The following is a 16,042-nucleotide window of genomic DNA, read 5'->3' as shown; positions in this document are numbered from 1 at the left end:
AGAGTAGCATAGCAAACGTATGCCTGCTAATTGGCAATGACGAGAGCTCCACTCGTCCTACCCTGAGCCCTTGCGTGTTCATAGCCTTTTGCTATGCTACTCTGATAAGGCGTGTTGAGTTTGATAGGGCGTGTTAACTTTTATAAGGCATGCTATTTGTCTTAGTGAATCAAGCCCAATGAATGATCCTCCAGTCCTTGCCTGGAGAGTTGCTGGAGGCAAAATTTGCAAATCTCACCTGGGCCATTTCAAGTTATAGTGAAAATTACTGAAAGGTTAGATAATTAGCAGTTGAGAGATTGCAACTGGGGCACAGGAGAAGAAGGAGGGGTGTGCCCCTACTGTGTGAGTCAGTCTGCAGTTTTTTTATATTATCTGCTCTTCAGGTCTGTTTCAGAGCTGCATTTTTTGTTTTAACCTGCAAAAAATGGCTGCTTTTGCCTAAGGCTCACCATGTGTTAACAGCATGTGTTAAATGCGAAAATATTTGATATACTATTTCATTTTTCATTCATCCAATCAATAAAAAAAATACTGAATGGAAAAAACGTAAAAGATATTTTAAACATATATGTACTGAAATATCTCTGGAAGAACTCAGCTATTTTCCAAAACAATAAGGAGCTTACATTTCACCCGTACTTACCACAGTCCACTTCTGGGCAGCAAGGATCATCTCCAGGTTTATAGACCTTCTCAGAACCTTCCACAAAGCACTTGGGTTCTGGAGGGCATTTTTTGCCTTTACATCCCTACAATGAGAATACAAAGGCAAAAGGACTAAGACATTTTTTCTGCAGCACATCTTGAACATCCAAAATCTTACAGGGTATCTTTCCTTTAACCACTTCATCCTTCAGTGTTTTTTCACGTTATGCATCCAAGCAATTTTCACCTCCAATTTATTGGCCAATAACTTTATCACTACTTCTCACAATGAAATGATCTATATCTTGTTTTTTTCTGCCACCAATTAGTCTTTCTTTAAATGGTACATTTTGCTAAGAATTACTTTTTTCTGAATGCATTTTAATGGGAATATTAAGAAAAATATATGCATGCTACCATAATTAAAACCCACGTATTTTATTTGCCCATTTGTCCCGGTTATTACACCATTTAAATTATGTCCCTATCACAATGTATAGCGCCAATATTTTATTAGGAAAAAAAGGTGCATTTGTTCAGTTTTGCGTCCATCAGTCCATCAATTCTGCGTTCCCATTCATTGATCTCCGGGCTATTGGGTGGCGGCGCGGGAGCGTGCGTGATCCGCAGTGGGAGCGGGCAGCAGCCTATTGGATGTAGCAGCTACGTCCAAAAGGCTTAAATGGTTAAGCAATACCAGTTGCCTGGCAACCTGCTTTTCTCTCTAGAATCAGTAGTTTCTGAATCACACACTTGAAACGAGCATGTGGCTAATCCACAATCACAAACACTGGTTCGCACGACAGCCGGGGGGCCCAGCCTCTCTCACTTGCTGGGGCCCCCAAACCACCATGCGATACCCAGAGGGAAATGTGAGCTAATCCAGTCAGACTTCAACAGTCAAATTCCCTGATCTCCATACTTATTCAGGGTCTATGGCTAAAGTATTAGAGGCAGAGGATCAGCCAAACAATCAGGCAACTTGCATAGTTAAAAAAGAAATAAATATGTCAGCCTCCATATCACTCTCACTTCAGGTTCCCTTTAAACATTTATTATCTAACCAATTAGATTCAGGTCTAAGAAACAGACAAGAGACCACAAATTTGAAAGAAAAAAAATAAACAAAATTAAAATAGTGATCAAAAAATGCACCTGTTTTACAAGAGACCACATAATGTTTTGGACAACACGATTTCATTTTTGTACCTTAAAAACAGTGTAAAGTAAATAAAGCTAACACATAGCATTGTTCACAAAGGCCTCATTTAAGGCCCATTCACACGACTAGAGGTGGCGATATAGAAAAGCTCTTCTGCCTCGAACTGCACCCCCCAAACGCCAGGACAGTTTCACATTTTGCAAAACTGTTTCCGCTCATTCTTATTGTAGACATGTATAAACCAGAACTACAGTCAGTATTTCCCCTCTGATCCAATAGAGTTTCCAAATGGTTATAAGTTCTAAGAGCAAACTCTTGTTTTAAGAAAAATGGTGCCTGAAAAAGTTACCATTTTTAGAAACAGAAGGACTTCACTTTCCATATTCCCACCACTTCAAGGTGTCTTTGTAGAAGTATAAACTATTTTAAGGCAAATGGAGAGGGTCCCAAAACCACCATAAAAGAATCAAACACAGAATCTAATACTTACAGCAGGTGTGGTGGTCACTTCTGGAGGAGCTGGCGTTGTGGGTGGTACTAAAATAGTAAATAAATTATGTGTTAATGTAATTATTTCGTTGTTGTAAACACAAACTGTGCCTGCCACTAATATAAAATGTACAATATAGAACCACAATAATAAGATCAGTTCTCCAATTGAGTATTCGCTACCACAAGGCCTAATATGTTTAGTCGTGCGGAGGCTGTGATTTGAAGGTGGCCGCTCTAAGGCTACGCGCTAGACCCACCTGGATAGTGAGGTGGTGTCCATCTGGTAAACTGCTAGTTTGGAGGGGTTAATGGTCATCACAGAGTGGAGCACATTGACATCACTTATGCACGTTTGGGTGGCATGTGAATTTTTAATCTGCGTCTGCAGTAATGCACTATGTGCGGCTTTTGTTTATGTTTTAGGTCTTAGATCTTGGAGGAGCGCTATCACAACAACGTTGACTAAATGTAATTATTTCAGCAACAACAATCAATAATGACATTTAAAGTGCATCCCCAGGTCACTTCCCTGTGTAAAACCCGAATGGAGGATCTAATTCCGTACCGCCAACCGTAAGGGCTGGTTTACACTGAACGCTTAAAAACTCATACATTTTGGTGCCCTATAAAAAAGCTTCCAGTTAAAATGCGTAAATATAAATTGACCCATAGGGAAACATGGACATTACCTTCACCTGGGCTGCACTTCAGTTGTCAGTTGCATTTTAGCTAACAGCAACTTATTCAGCTGCTCTTGTCCAGTTGGACAAGAGTTGACTTAGTAACTTTAAATATGGCATGACCAAATTATGCATCACTTACCACATGTGAACAAGGCACAGCAAGGGTTATTTGGGTTAGCATCTATAAGGACTTTATCATCAGGGCCACAGTTTGCTTGGTCACAATGGACATTATAGCATGGCTGCCAAAATAACAAATAAAAAATTGTCATTTGCATAGCACTGATATCTTCTGCAGGACTATAATCATGTACAGTTACAGTATAGTCAGTTTTTGATAGTCATATATGCACATTGCATTGCCATACCAATGCAAAAGTACCAAAAGTTGCATCGAGCATTAGACGTATGGTGTGATAATGCAGTGAAGCATACAGTGCAATGAAAATATGCTTCACTACCACTTAAAATGTGTATGGTGTCCAGTAAACGCACAGCATGCTATGCATTACTCTGACAGGACCTGCTGTACCGCACCCTATGTGAATGCACTATAGAAATATCATTGCATTGGGATGCAATGATATTGTCCAGTGCAATGGAATTCATCAGATTCAGTGTAAAGGATTCATACACTTTAAAGTACCTTTAAAGTCACACATACACTATAACATGTGGTGACTGATCAATATTTACCTGGTATCAATCATTTACCACATTACCACATTGTGCCACTCAATACAATAAAAGGTTTAACTGATCAGAAGACGGTGACCATTTAGGGTTGATATTTACTAAATATGACCACCTTAAATTGAACCTAAAGTGAAAATAGAGATAAACAATGGTATCTTTCCTCCTAATCCTAAAAATGACTTTCAGAAATCCCACAGTTTTACGTTATGTTTGAAAACTTAAAATAATAATTTTATTATTTGGTCCTAGCTCAATAACTAAGTCTGTGAAGTGTCTCACGGAGGTAAAATATATTAACTATTGACCTTTTCTTATCTATACCCTGCAGAAAAAAAAGCCAGACAAGTATATTATGGCTGTAACTCCTTATCAGTGAGGGGCTCTTTAGTCCAACTGGGTCATTTGCATAGCTGAATATTAACTATTTCAGACAGAGAAAGTAGAAAAGCAACACAACATATGTATTTGTGTGCTAGGTACTGTACATACACTTGTCTATCTCATCCTGTCACATGTCACTTAAAGAGGAACTCCAGTGAAAATAATGCAATAAAAAAGTGCTTCATTTTTACAATAATTATGTATAAATGATTTGGTCAGTGTTTGCTCATTGTAAAATCCTTAGTCTCCTTGGTTTACATTCTGACATTTATTACATGGTGACATTTTTACTGTGGGCAGGTTATGTAGCTGCTGCTAGCTGTTTTGGCTGTTGGAGACAGCTGTAAACAGCTATTTCCTATCTGTGAACCTTGTTACATTGTGGCAAACTGTCAAACGCACCATGGTCCTCAGAGATTCTTGTGGGAGGGGTTTCACCACAATATCAGTCATACAGCGCCCCCTGATGGTCTGTTTGTGAAATACAATATATTTCTCATGTAAAAGGGGGTATCAGCTACTGATTGGGATAAAGTTAAATTCTTGGTTGGAGTTTCTCGTTAAGGTTCCCTTTCGCATGGGTAGGCCTGCAAACATTAAAATGAACTATAAAAATGAGATATGATTCACAATAGATTTTGGAATTTCCAGTCAAAAGTCGATGTGTAAATTATGAAAGTTATGCAAAATTAAATTAGTATTATGTACAAACAGGTTTAAGCAAATTTTTTACATAACAGCAGCTTAGGTGACTACATACCGGAGGAGGTGGAGGCTGTATGGTAAAAAGAAAGATACATAAAAAAATTAATAACAATGCATTGATAAATATCACTATCAAGTACTATTTTAATATGTAATCTGTGCTGGAGTGGGCAGGCAGAGAGCTGGTAAATCCACTTGTGGCCAACCAGTAGCAGCCATACCTTATCATTCAGGTTTTTGCTGGGAAGAATAAGAGAAGGTTATTGTTGCTTAGCAACAAGTGAATTTTCTAAATTTACTGCCAGCCCAGCCGAACACTGTATAGAATCAGTGGCACAACAATATAGAATACAGCAATTGTAAAAGCAGCAGGGCCTTTAGCCCTGACGGGCTCACATGGGGCCCTACCCCATTCAGTGTGTTATGTATTCATTAGTGATGCCGAGGTAATTTTCACCTTCAGAGCTGGATCATCCACAAGGCAATCTTAGGCAGCTGCCTAGAGCCTGGAGACAGTCTAGGGGCCTTCTAGATGCTAGCCCCCACCAAATTTAACTTAAAACACCAAGTGATCATTAGCGGCATTGGTGGTCTGTACTATGCGATTATTATACATATAGTGGTGCGTGGATTTACAGGCAGTGTAAAACATTGCACTGTGGCGCATGGCTTTATAGCTAAGCCCCTGTATACAATAGATTGCTTAGTATTCAAGAGGACATTTATTCCATGATCATAAAAGTGCGAAAGCTGAAAGCAAAGAAGCAAAGTACATAAGAACTGTTTCCCTTATCAGATCAGTAGATCAGTAAAAGTGGTACTACTGAGCTGCTGTAGCAAAGAGATAGGGAGTAGACTGAATTTTCAAGAAAACATTAAGATTATCGTAGGCATAAATAAAATTGTATTCTTCCAACTTACTGGTGTTGGGATCTCATCTGAAAAACAAAAGCAAGATGGATGTGTTAAACTAATCAAGGTTAACAGTCCTGTTAAAATGTTGATACTACCTAAGAATTTACTGCACCAAATGTTATGTTTGTGGTTGTGTTGCCAGAATTGCCACCAATGTCCCAGCCACAGTTGTAATAACTATTACAAACTTTAATGCTGGATACACACGGTGTGTTCTCGCACTCGATTTCCCGCTCGATTCCCGTCGATTCGTTTATTTCCAACATGTCCGATTTGCATTTCGATGGATCGTTACGTCGATTTGGCATACTTTACATGTGAATCGACCTAACGATCCATCGAAATGCAAATCGGACATGTTGGAAATAAACAAATCGACGGGAATCGAGCAGGAAATCGAGTGCGGGAACACACTGTGTGTATCCAGCATAACACGTGTTAGTGTACCTATTTTAAGTGTGCATTTAATGTGGCCCTTTTCAACACTGCAATATTCATATCAGCCTCACTGTGTACAGCTTACTTATTTTCTTAACTAAAGTGATAAGCAAGAGACAGTGTATAGTGATCCCTGTTTGAAAGGCATGCTTCTAAAATGCTTCCACTGTTTCTGAAGTGTTCCCTCTTTACTGCAGGCAGCTCATAACATTTCCCAAGTCTAAGGACTGGAATACTTACCACAGTTATATGCCTTGCAGCATGGGTTCTCTGATTGAACCTCTACCAAATTCTCATTTTCTCTGCAGGTTGGCACAACGCAAGTAACTCCTTCACACTGACCCTAAAAAACAAGAGAAATACATTCACAAATGTTTTTTTTTTTGTATAATTACATTCAGATCATCATTGTTCTTTTTGTCTTTCTGTCTACATGTATTATTATTATTATTATTATTATTATTATTTTATCATGAATGATTTACATAGTGCCATCATCTTTTGTAGCACTGTACAAAACATAATGCAAGACGGCAGCTCTATAATTCTTGACACTTGAATTATAGAGAATATGTATTTAAACACTCCTGTGCCACTTGACTTACAAAAGTTTACTGAATGACAACAGGAAGCAAGTTTATATTTTGTAAAATATGGCGCTCTTGGCATTCCTGTTATGAATCCCAACAGGAAGTAAGTTTAGATTTTGTAAAATATGGCGCTCCTGGCATTCCTGTCACATTTTACACAAATGTTTATGCTTGATTGAGATTGAGTTTGTGCAATCTGAGCAGTAAACTGGTCAGGTGATCATGCTAGTGCATTTAAAGTGCAACTAAACTCAGAACTTCAGAACTTCCTCTCTGTTCTAAAAGATTAGCCAACAGTATGATAACCTTTATGAACAAATAAATTCTTCATTGCAATTTAGAGAAAACCTCAAAAAAAAACCTGAAGTTTATAACTTGGTTTCAATTTGCTGGGAGCACTGAGGGGGTTATGACTTACCTGTTTACTGTAAGGAGAGAGTGTATTCACGGATGCTGATATGAACTAATAGACACTTTGACCTCGCTAAACAAACATAGAACACTGAGCATTGGATTTCTTCAGCAACTATATGTGGAATAAAGTATTTTCATTGTGTGCTGTGCAAGAGTTTGGGCCCACTTATGTGAGTTAGTATCAGGATGCATGAGAGGTGTGCTTGGGATGTTACATTTTTTAGAAAATAACAGAAAGGTCTGGAGTTGTTGATGGTGATGGTGTGTGTCAAAAGATATGAGAGTAGACTGTAGGTATGACTGTATACAGTGCACTAAACAACTCTGCTGCAACACTGATAAGAAAAAGATATGGCCTGACAAAGTCATACGTTTGCAGAATGATAGAAAGTGTAAACAAAAGTTAGGATTTTTTTTTTCTGAAAGGTCTGCATTATCATACTGTGTTGATATGTGAGGTCCAAGAAGTGCTTAGCTGAAGCAAACTGTTTATTTACCTTGGTTGTTGTCACTACTGGAGGCATAGATTCTGTAAAATACAATACATTATGTTATTACACAACACAATTCTTGGTTGCTTCTAACTACCACACAATTTCCTTCATTCCAAAACCCACTCTTTCCATTGCAGCAAATCAACTCTACTCGCGAGGTATGTGGGATAGCTACACCACTCCCCACTGTCTTATGGTGAGGGAGGTGGAGGATCAACAAAGACCCCCACACACTTATTTGCATACTGTTGAATGACACAGTTCAACATTTTACCTATTTATAGGCTGTATTGTGCACAAAGAACACTTTATCAGTCAGAAAAATGTATTGCAATTCTTGAATTGAAAAAATATTTGAAAAATTGTATGGTATGTGGCCACTTTAAGCCTGAAGGTGGCAACACGCGATTTAAACACGATACAAGAAATACAATTGGATTTCCCATTTTTCTTCGATATAAGTTAATTCAGAATGGTAGATTTTTCTGATCAATTTTTATGGAGATTAAACGGTGTAGGGTAGATTGTCAATTTCTTAATATATAAATCCAAGCAATTTTCTCAGAGTTTTTAATCTTTTTTTTTTTTAATAAGTGGGTAAAAATGTAACACGTGTGTGGTACATTGATCGGATTTTCAAAATGTTACAATCAATCAGAAAAATTGATTGTAATCCATGAATTGAAAAGAAATGTATGGTGCGTGGCCACCTTGAGTATCGGCAAAACTGCCAGCTAAAGACAGATAGCTAAGCTGAACAAAAAAGAATGCTGGCTAACAACCAAGAAAAATTGTTGGAGGCGCCCAGAATATAATTATTTTAAATCACAAAGTATAGGAGTAATTCGGTCTTACCTCCATAAACGGACAAACCATATAAGTAAAAGTTTTTAGTGGTGCACAAATAAGACAACGCGTTTCACGGGGACTGGCCCGCTTCCTCAGGTCAATAACAAAGTGCTTAAGTCTGTAGCAGTCACAGCTCTTTGAAAAGAGGCGCCTGCAGCTGTGACTGCTACAGACTTAGGCACTTTGTTATTGACCTGAGGAAGTGGGCCAGTACCTGTGAAACGCGTTATCTTATTTCTGCACCATTAAAATCTTTTATTTATATGGTTTGTCCGTTTATGGAGGTAAGACCGAATTACTCCTATACTTAATGATTTAGGATAATTATATTCTGGACTCCTCCAACAAGTTTTCTTACTTGTAGTCCAACCCTTCAGGGTAGTATATGGAGAACAACCGACCAGCTCTTGCCAAGCAGATCTGGGATACTGAACAGAACGGTTAATTTCCTGTAAGCTCTGTCAGCGGTTGCAGGAGTGCAACCCACCCTCGTGAGTATATCTTACTATCCTACTCATACCAATTTTACCAAACGATACTGCACCATTGGGCTCTTGGTTTCTCTCATTGCAGAGCCTTGGCGGTTGGTGTCTCAACCACCAGGAATCATCCCATTGGGCTAACAACCAGGGCCGGATTTACAACTCAGAGGCCTGTAGGCACAGGTGTTCTGGTGCCCTAAACTCTGTCCCTGAACACAGGCCACGCCCCCAAGTAAATATATTCTGAACTCTTATTCCTGCCTTATGTCGCTAACTGTCCTTAGAATCTTACACTCTAATCTCTGTCTCATATCATCCTTAGTGACTTGTGACAAGTGCCTGAGGTCAGTGATATGAGGCAGGGATTAGACTGTAATCTCCTGAGGTCAGTGATTTGAGGTGGGGGGGCCGCCTGTCCACATAAGGTACCTGTAGGCACGTGCCAACAGTGCCTTGTTGAAAATCCAGCCCTGCCAACAACTTTGCATCACTTCACTCTCCAGTCCTTTCCACTCCTCTACGGTTTATTTTACATGTCTGAGGCCAGACATGCAATTATGCAAGTCCCACACTCTATACTGCACTCAGGGGGTTAGGGAGAAGATTTATGACTGTGCTTCTGTCACTGAGACTGATAAAATCCATCTTTGTTGGGAAAAGTAATATTAAAGTCTGGAGATCAGCTTTAAATAGGACATCAGCCAGTAGTATACAGTACTTACCACATATGTATTCTGGACAGCATTCACTGTCTGGATCTCCAGTTCTCAGTGGTGGCTTGCCACTCGCACAAACGGGGAGTGGTGGACATGTTTCTTGACACACTGTAATAAAACGGCAAGAGCAGGAACAGGTTAAAAATGAACTTCAATCCCCTTGGCAAGTACATGAGAGTAGTTTTTTGTCTAAGTTATAATATTGCGCATTTTGAGAATTTAAGGCTCCATACTTAAAAAAAAAGGACTGGAGTTACAGTGTAAATGTAAGATTGATAAGGTATTGACTAAGTTTGGTGGTGCCCAAGTAGAGATAATAAAATAATATCAGGAGAGAAGCATAGGCTCTTCCTGAGGTTTTTGTGCCTAAAAAAGCTAGTGCTTACTAGTAGTGCGAGCGTCTTAGAAAATTTAACATAGTAACAAATTTAGTTTGGTTGCAAAAAAGACATCAGTCCACCAAGTTCAACTAAAAAAAACCACAAAAACACTGTCCTGAACCCCACACATCTCCCACTTGGTCCAAGGGATTGCAAAAAAACTTACGGGGCTTAGGTCAATTAGCCTACAAGGAGAAAAATTCCTACCCGTCTCCAGATGGCATTCAGATAAATCCCTGGAACTTTTTTTCCTCTATATGTTTTCCAATGTACAACCCTATAGACAAAAAGCTAATCTGCCAAGCTTTTGTATTGCCCTCCAATGTATTTATACATGTTAATCAGGTCATCTCTCAGACGCCTTTTTTCCAAGCTCAATAAGCCCAGTTTGTCCAACCTTTCTTGGTAAGTGAGATTTTCCATCCCACTGAAAAATGTTGTTGCCCATGTTTGTACCTGTTCTAGAAGGTCAATGTCCTTTCTATAGTATGGTCCCCAAAACCATATACCATACTCCAGATGTGGCCTCACAAGTGAATTATACAGAGGGAGTAGTGTACTAGCCTCTTGAGAATTTATTTCCGTTTTATGAATCCCAGAATTGTATTTGCATTCACTACCGCTGCTTTGTATCTTATACTGTTGCTTAACTTGTAATCAACCAGTATTCCCAAGTAGTATCATAATAACAGTAGTAAAGAACCGTTCAGGCCTCTAAAGGAAAATGTAGTTTTGTTCAAGTGTAACATAGAAAAAAACATGCTTTGGAGACAAGGCTCTATAGAGGCGCTCTGACCTGACACTGATCTTCAGCTGTGTTTCTCCTTTTACGATTGCCTGATGAAGCGGGAGGTTGACCCGTGAAACGCGTTGCATCAATGTTTTGGAGATTGTTATGAAATAAATATAATTGTGATATTAACGGCTAAAACTCTGCCTGGTCATTATTATACCTGAGGGAGGTGAATCCACCCATATCCCTCCTTTTAGACTGATTTTAATTATTTTATCCTACTTTGGCGCCTCTATTACTCTTGTTTACTCACATAGAAAAAACCATGATGATCAGTTTTATCCGCTGATGCACTTGTAAGCTTTGCATTTGCTATAACCACTTCCTGCTTTAGCACTTGATTGTGGTCAGCAAATCAGCCTTTAGAATCTATCACCCGATTAAACTGATTAAATGCATCTCCATGAGATCTGGTATACACAAAGAACACTAATTAAGTAAGGGTGGAGCTTCCCTATCGATTAGTGAAGGTACAATTAATATTTAAGCATCATAAAGAATACTTAGGTGAGGCCAAGCTTGGCTAAAGATGGAGACAAGCTTGACTTTTATAAAAGTCTAATATGCTTATTATTATAGTCTACTTGAAAAGTCTATTATTACAATTTACTTTTTAACTCAGCATATCTTTAACTTCCATATATTTAGACGAGTAGTTTTCACTAAAAGTAATTGCTATATGTATGGCCGACATACATGCATTTAATATTTACAGAAAATGCACAGTTGGGGATCTGTCAGCAGGGAGGATGCCAGCTGCTTGTAACAAGACTCACCGCATTTGAACATTGTACAGCAGGGAACTGCCCATGGAACTTGCTGTAGCTGTTCGCCCTCCTTGGTACATCTCTCTGGAGGTGCGCAGGACACATTGTCACATGTTGGCTGCCAGACAAACAAAAGACAAGTCGGTTACCATTGGTAAAGTAGGATTGGCAGTAACAGTCATTCTAGAAGTGACAAAAAGTATTCTTCCATAAATGAAAGCCTTGTATACATGCTAGATTGTTCTCAACCGAGGCAGTCAGACGGGGCCACCTCTGTAGAGAATGTAGTGTGTGTACAGTGGCCCCATACCTACCTCAGTGCCTTGACCAGCAATCAATCTGGTGGATCATCTCAGCTGAGCAAAGGCAGAGGGTATTGTTTTTCCCACTCATCCTTCACACTCTGTGCTAACCAGCTGCTTCACACCATTGCCCCCCCTCTCCCCCCCCCCCCCCCCCACAGCAAAGAAACATGATGCATCTGTACAGCCCTGGACCCGCTGAAAACTCTCAATTGCCCTTATTCAATTATCTCCTTATCTAGGTTTTCTCATAGGAGATGGTTCCTCGCCTTAATAAAATAAAATACCCTTTAAGCCCACACAGGGCCAGATTTTCCATAAGGCACTGTAGGCACGTGCCTACAGGCACCGAGAGGCAGCCCCTCCTTTTTAGATCATTGAGCTTAGGAACTTACAGTCTAATCCCTTGCTCATATCACTGACCTCAGGCACTTACACCCTAATCCTTGTCTCATGTCACTAAGGATGATATGAGAAAGTGATTAAAGTGTAATGTTCTAAAGAAAGTTAGGATTCTAAAGACAGCTCTTCTTGTTCAGTAAGCCAGCACCTATTCGGTGAGACCTTGGGCAAGACTCCCTTACACTGCCACTGCCTATAGAGTGCTTCCTAGTGGCTGCATCTCTGGGGCTTTGAGTCAGACAGGAGAAAAGCGTAATATAAATGTTCTATGTCTTGTCTTGCATCTTGAGTATGTTAACTGATAGGGGATATTAAACTTCAAAAATCAAATGTATGATATTGAGGAATCTTCCTACTTTACCATAAGGAACACTGTGAAACTTACACACCTCACGCCACAGAAGTGCTGTAACCTTTAATGAAACAGTTTTGATTGTACAATCGAACCACTTCTATGTAATATGAGAAACTACCTTAAGTATCCATCCAAAGTATATTTACTATATCGCTTTATTGAGTTTACTCTTTTAATACATAGATTTGGTAAGACTGTACAATAAAGAGTGTATCATCAGTGGGCACCATAAATCTAAGCTTTCATTATATCACTAAAGGACTACTGCAATGCTTTCAACAGGAATCATCCACAAGATGACACCCACCATTTAATGTTAGTACAGGCTATTAGCCATTTAACCCCACCCACATAACATTGATTGTATTTTTGGGTTCATGCTTATGGGAAATGAGAGCTAAGCATGAGCGGATCCGAGATGAAAAACTAACTATAACAAGTAACTTGTCTATATATCTTATCTAAAGTTTAGATGGTTTACACAGCAAATCTAGCTGCAAACAGTTTTAATAGAATATGATTATTTATTCCTGTGATACAGTGACAGCATCCATGTTGTTTGTAAACATTACACAGAGGCAGGCTTATCTGTATCTTGAGCCATCAGCCTAATCCCCTCTCCTCCTCCCTCCTCCCCTCTGCCTCTGAAATCAATGGCTAGTAACACATCCCCCACCTCCTGCCCAGACTGAGCTCCCATGAGCCCTTGCTACTGCCAAGGCTCTCTGAAAACCTGTGGGCGTGGCTTTTTTTAGTTTATAGGGAAATAGAGTATTAAAAAAAAACCAAAAAAGTATTTGGCTTGAGGAATGCCCTATAAACAATAGGAAAGGAACACAATTATGCAACGTGTAAAAGTTCACCTCGGATCCACTTTAAATTATCAGAAGAGCAACATTAGGGGAAAAAACATAATTTAATACTTACAACAGTTGTTGGTGGAGGAGGAGCAGGAGTTGTTACAGTTTTTCCTACAATAACACAAACATTCTGTGTAAATATATTTATTGCGGCAGTTAAAGGAACTTTCAACTCCAATTATAGTGCTCAGTATGGTGTTTAGTAGTCAGTAGTACCCTGCACAAGTCAACGGAGGTCCACAGTGCCCACAGACTGACTCAGTTCATGATTCCTAGCCAAATAGTGCTGGACGTTGACATTGCTCTATGTAAGGCATAAATATAATAAAGTGTTTCTACCCACATTATAGCCCCTGTGGGCAAAGAGCAAGCTCAGCTTCTATGTAAGGCAGATATGACAGTATACTAAGTGGGGGAACGACTTTGTTTGAGCTCTGTATCTCTGTGTTTTTGACTGCGGTCATTGCGATTTGCCCATTGCCCTCCTTAACCAAACACAAGCTCCATAGATATCGTTGTAGCTGCTAGCACTGCCTGAAATGGGATCATCCTATTTTATAGCTTTAACACAATCTAACAGAGCTGTTTTTACAGCATTGATAAGTAAAGGGGCGGAGCTTAAATTATGAAGGAGTTTGGGCTACTAGGCATTTTTTAGACAATATGAATGTGACCTTGTGATGATATAAATATATATACATATCGTTGTAATGCTATTTAGACCATGTCTACATTTCTTTTTTTTTCCACTGTAAGGGTTAATAATCCATGGCTATAAATTAGAATTTCTCTGCCGTCAGACAGCAGCATTATATTTTCTCTGATAACTAATTAAAAGTCATAAAAGTTGTGTATGTCTATGCAAACACTTCTGGTAGCAGAATAGAAATGAAAATGTCAGGATGTCATCATATCTGTGCGTAAGGCTTAATTAAACATCGGCCACGGCAGTCAGACAGCGAAATTGTGACATCTAGGTTTTCAAGCCTTAAAATAAAAATAAGAATATGAGACTCAAAGAAAGCTCCTTCAGCATTGGTTCCCTGTATACAACTGTTTACTTAATTCATTTATTTTCACTTGCGGTTGACTATAAAGTATGGCATACTTGTGTTCAATCAACTCCAACTTGGGCTCTGATTAATAATTAAAATTAATTACTGATTTTTCTCCACTGCAGAGATCAGAGAACTCCTCGAGTGTCTATTTTCTACAAACATATTCCTTTATTTGTACTCTATACCCCTATGCAAGAGGCTAACAGCTTTTCATTCTTTCTCCTTCCCAAATTCCCCTGAATAAACAAGACTTGGTTATATGTGATCTTTTATCAGCTGCGCAGCCTCAGCAGTGCTGCTGTTATCTACTTCCTTCCTGTCTATGTCTATTATGTCTAGGTCATACCTGACATACGAGTAGATGATCACAGATACAGGATTCAGATTACTGATTGGGATGTAATGCTTAGAAGTTCAGTATTTTTTTTCCCTGTTTCTTTTCTCTTTCTCGTCCCTTCTCTCCTTCCCTTTTCTTCTTTTTTCTCTCTGGACATCTAGGTCTCTTTACTTTGTACATGTATATAGCTTAATTGTACTCATACAGTAAGTACTATTTAATTGGCTATTATATCAGCGAACAATGATGCAATCTCTGGGTCCCAACGCAATGAGCACTGTGATGAAGTCTATAGATTGTTGGGCTTTCACTAAGCTTGTCTGATCGGTTTGCAAAATAAATAGACTGGGACAAGCTGGTGGCACCCACTGAATGCCTTTACACTGTGGGTAGTGTTTTGTAAAAAACATAAGCAGTCAGTAGGTCCACACAGCTCTTTAGAGAAGTCCAGTCAATCTAGGGTTGATTTAGCACAATGGATTTCTGGAAAGCCACAAAGGCCTGAGCCTTGGGCGGCTAAACCCCAAGGGGACACCTGGACATAAAAAGGGGTTGCTACATATGAAAAAGAAAACTGCAAATGGGGAACAACATATGTAAAAAAGGAAGCTGATGGTCAAGTAAGCTGGGATGACACACATGGAAGAGTGTGCACATGGAATGGGAGGGGAGCTGCTGCACATAAAAGGGGAGCCCCAACGTACTTGGTCTAGGGGCGGTAAAAGTAAAGATCCGACCTTGAACATTAGTTAAACTTGATCATTGTAAAAGTACGTTGTAGCACCTAATCATTGTAAACGTTAGGTACATCTTCCTGGCCCTCCTGCTATGCACAATGGTATTGGCTCCTATGCTACAATCTTACTTTCAGGGGAAAAAAATGCTTTATGCTAATGGAGTAACTCACCAACACACTCAAAGTGTTTACAGCAACGATCTTCTGAAGGCACTTCAACTTTTGCTTCATAGCTTGCACATGTCACCAATGGGCACAAAACATTCCTGCATGGTTCCTTTACAGAAAATAAGAAACTATATGGTGTCAGTAGCAATTCTACCAACCTATGCCGTGCTAACTCATACTTCACTATTATGCTGTCTGACAACCAAACAGCAGTTAGCT

General features: G+C 39.3%; 1 protein-coding gene across 1 annotated transcript in view; it reads right to left on the bottom strand.

The window, feature by feature from the left end:
• Positions 1 to 16,042, bottom strand: part of LOC137522175 (otogelin-like) — a 245,595-nt gene that overhangs the window by 111,910 nt on the left and 117,643 nt on the right. The window contains exons 58-68 of the mRNA XM_068242207.1: positions 15,827 to 15,932; positions 13,592 to 13,635; positions 11,615 to 11,723; positions 9,672 to 9,773; positions 7,622 to 7,653; positions 6,361 to 6,463; positions 5,689 to 5,705; positions 4,823 to 4,837; positions 3,125 to 3,227; positions 2,301 to 2,347; positions 647 to 752 (exon numbers count right to left, since the gene is read on the bottom strand). Coding sequence (XP_068098308.1) covers positions 647 to 752; positions 2,301 to 2,347; positions 3,125 to 3,227; positions 4,823 to 4,837; positions 5,689 to 5,705; positions 6,361 to 6,463; positions 7,622 to 7,653; positions 9,672 to 9,773; positions 11,615 to 11,723; positions 13,592 to 13,635; positions 15,827 to 15,932 — 784 coding nt within the window. The remainder of the gene's footprint in view (positions 1 to 646; positions 753 to 2,300; positions 2,348 to 3,124; positions 3,228 to 4,822; positions 4,838 to 5,688; positions 5,706 to 6,360; positions 6,464 to 7,621; positions 7,654 to 9,671; positions 9,774 to 11,614; positions 11,724 to 13,591; positions 13,636 to 15,826; positions 15,933 to 16,042) is intronic.

This window comes from Hyperolius riggenbachi, chromosome 6 (assembly GCF_040937935.1).
Source record: "Hyperolius riggenbachi isolate aHypRig1 chromosome 6, aHypRig1.pri, whole genome shotgun sequence".
Lineage (NCBI taxonomy): Eukaryota > Metazoa > Chordata > Amphibia > Anura > Hyperoliidae > Hyperolius > Hyperolius riggenbachi.
Note: the sequence above shows the minus strand (reverse complement) of the source record. Positions and strands in the feature narration are given on the sequence as shown.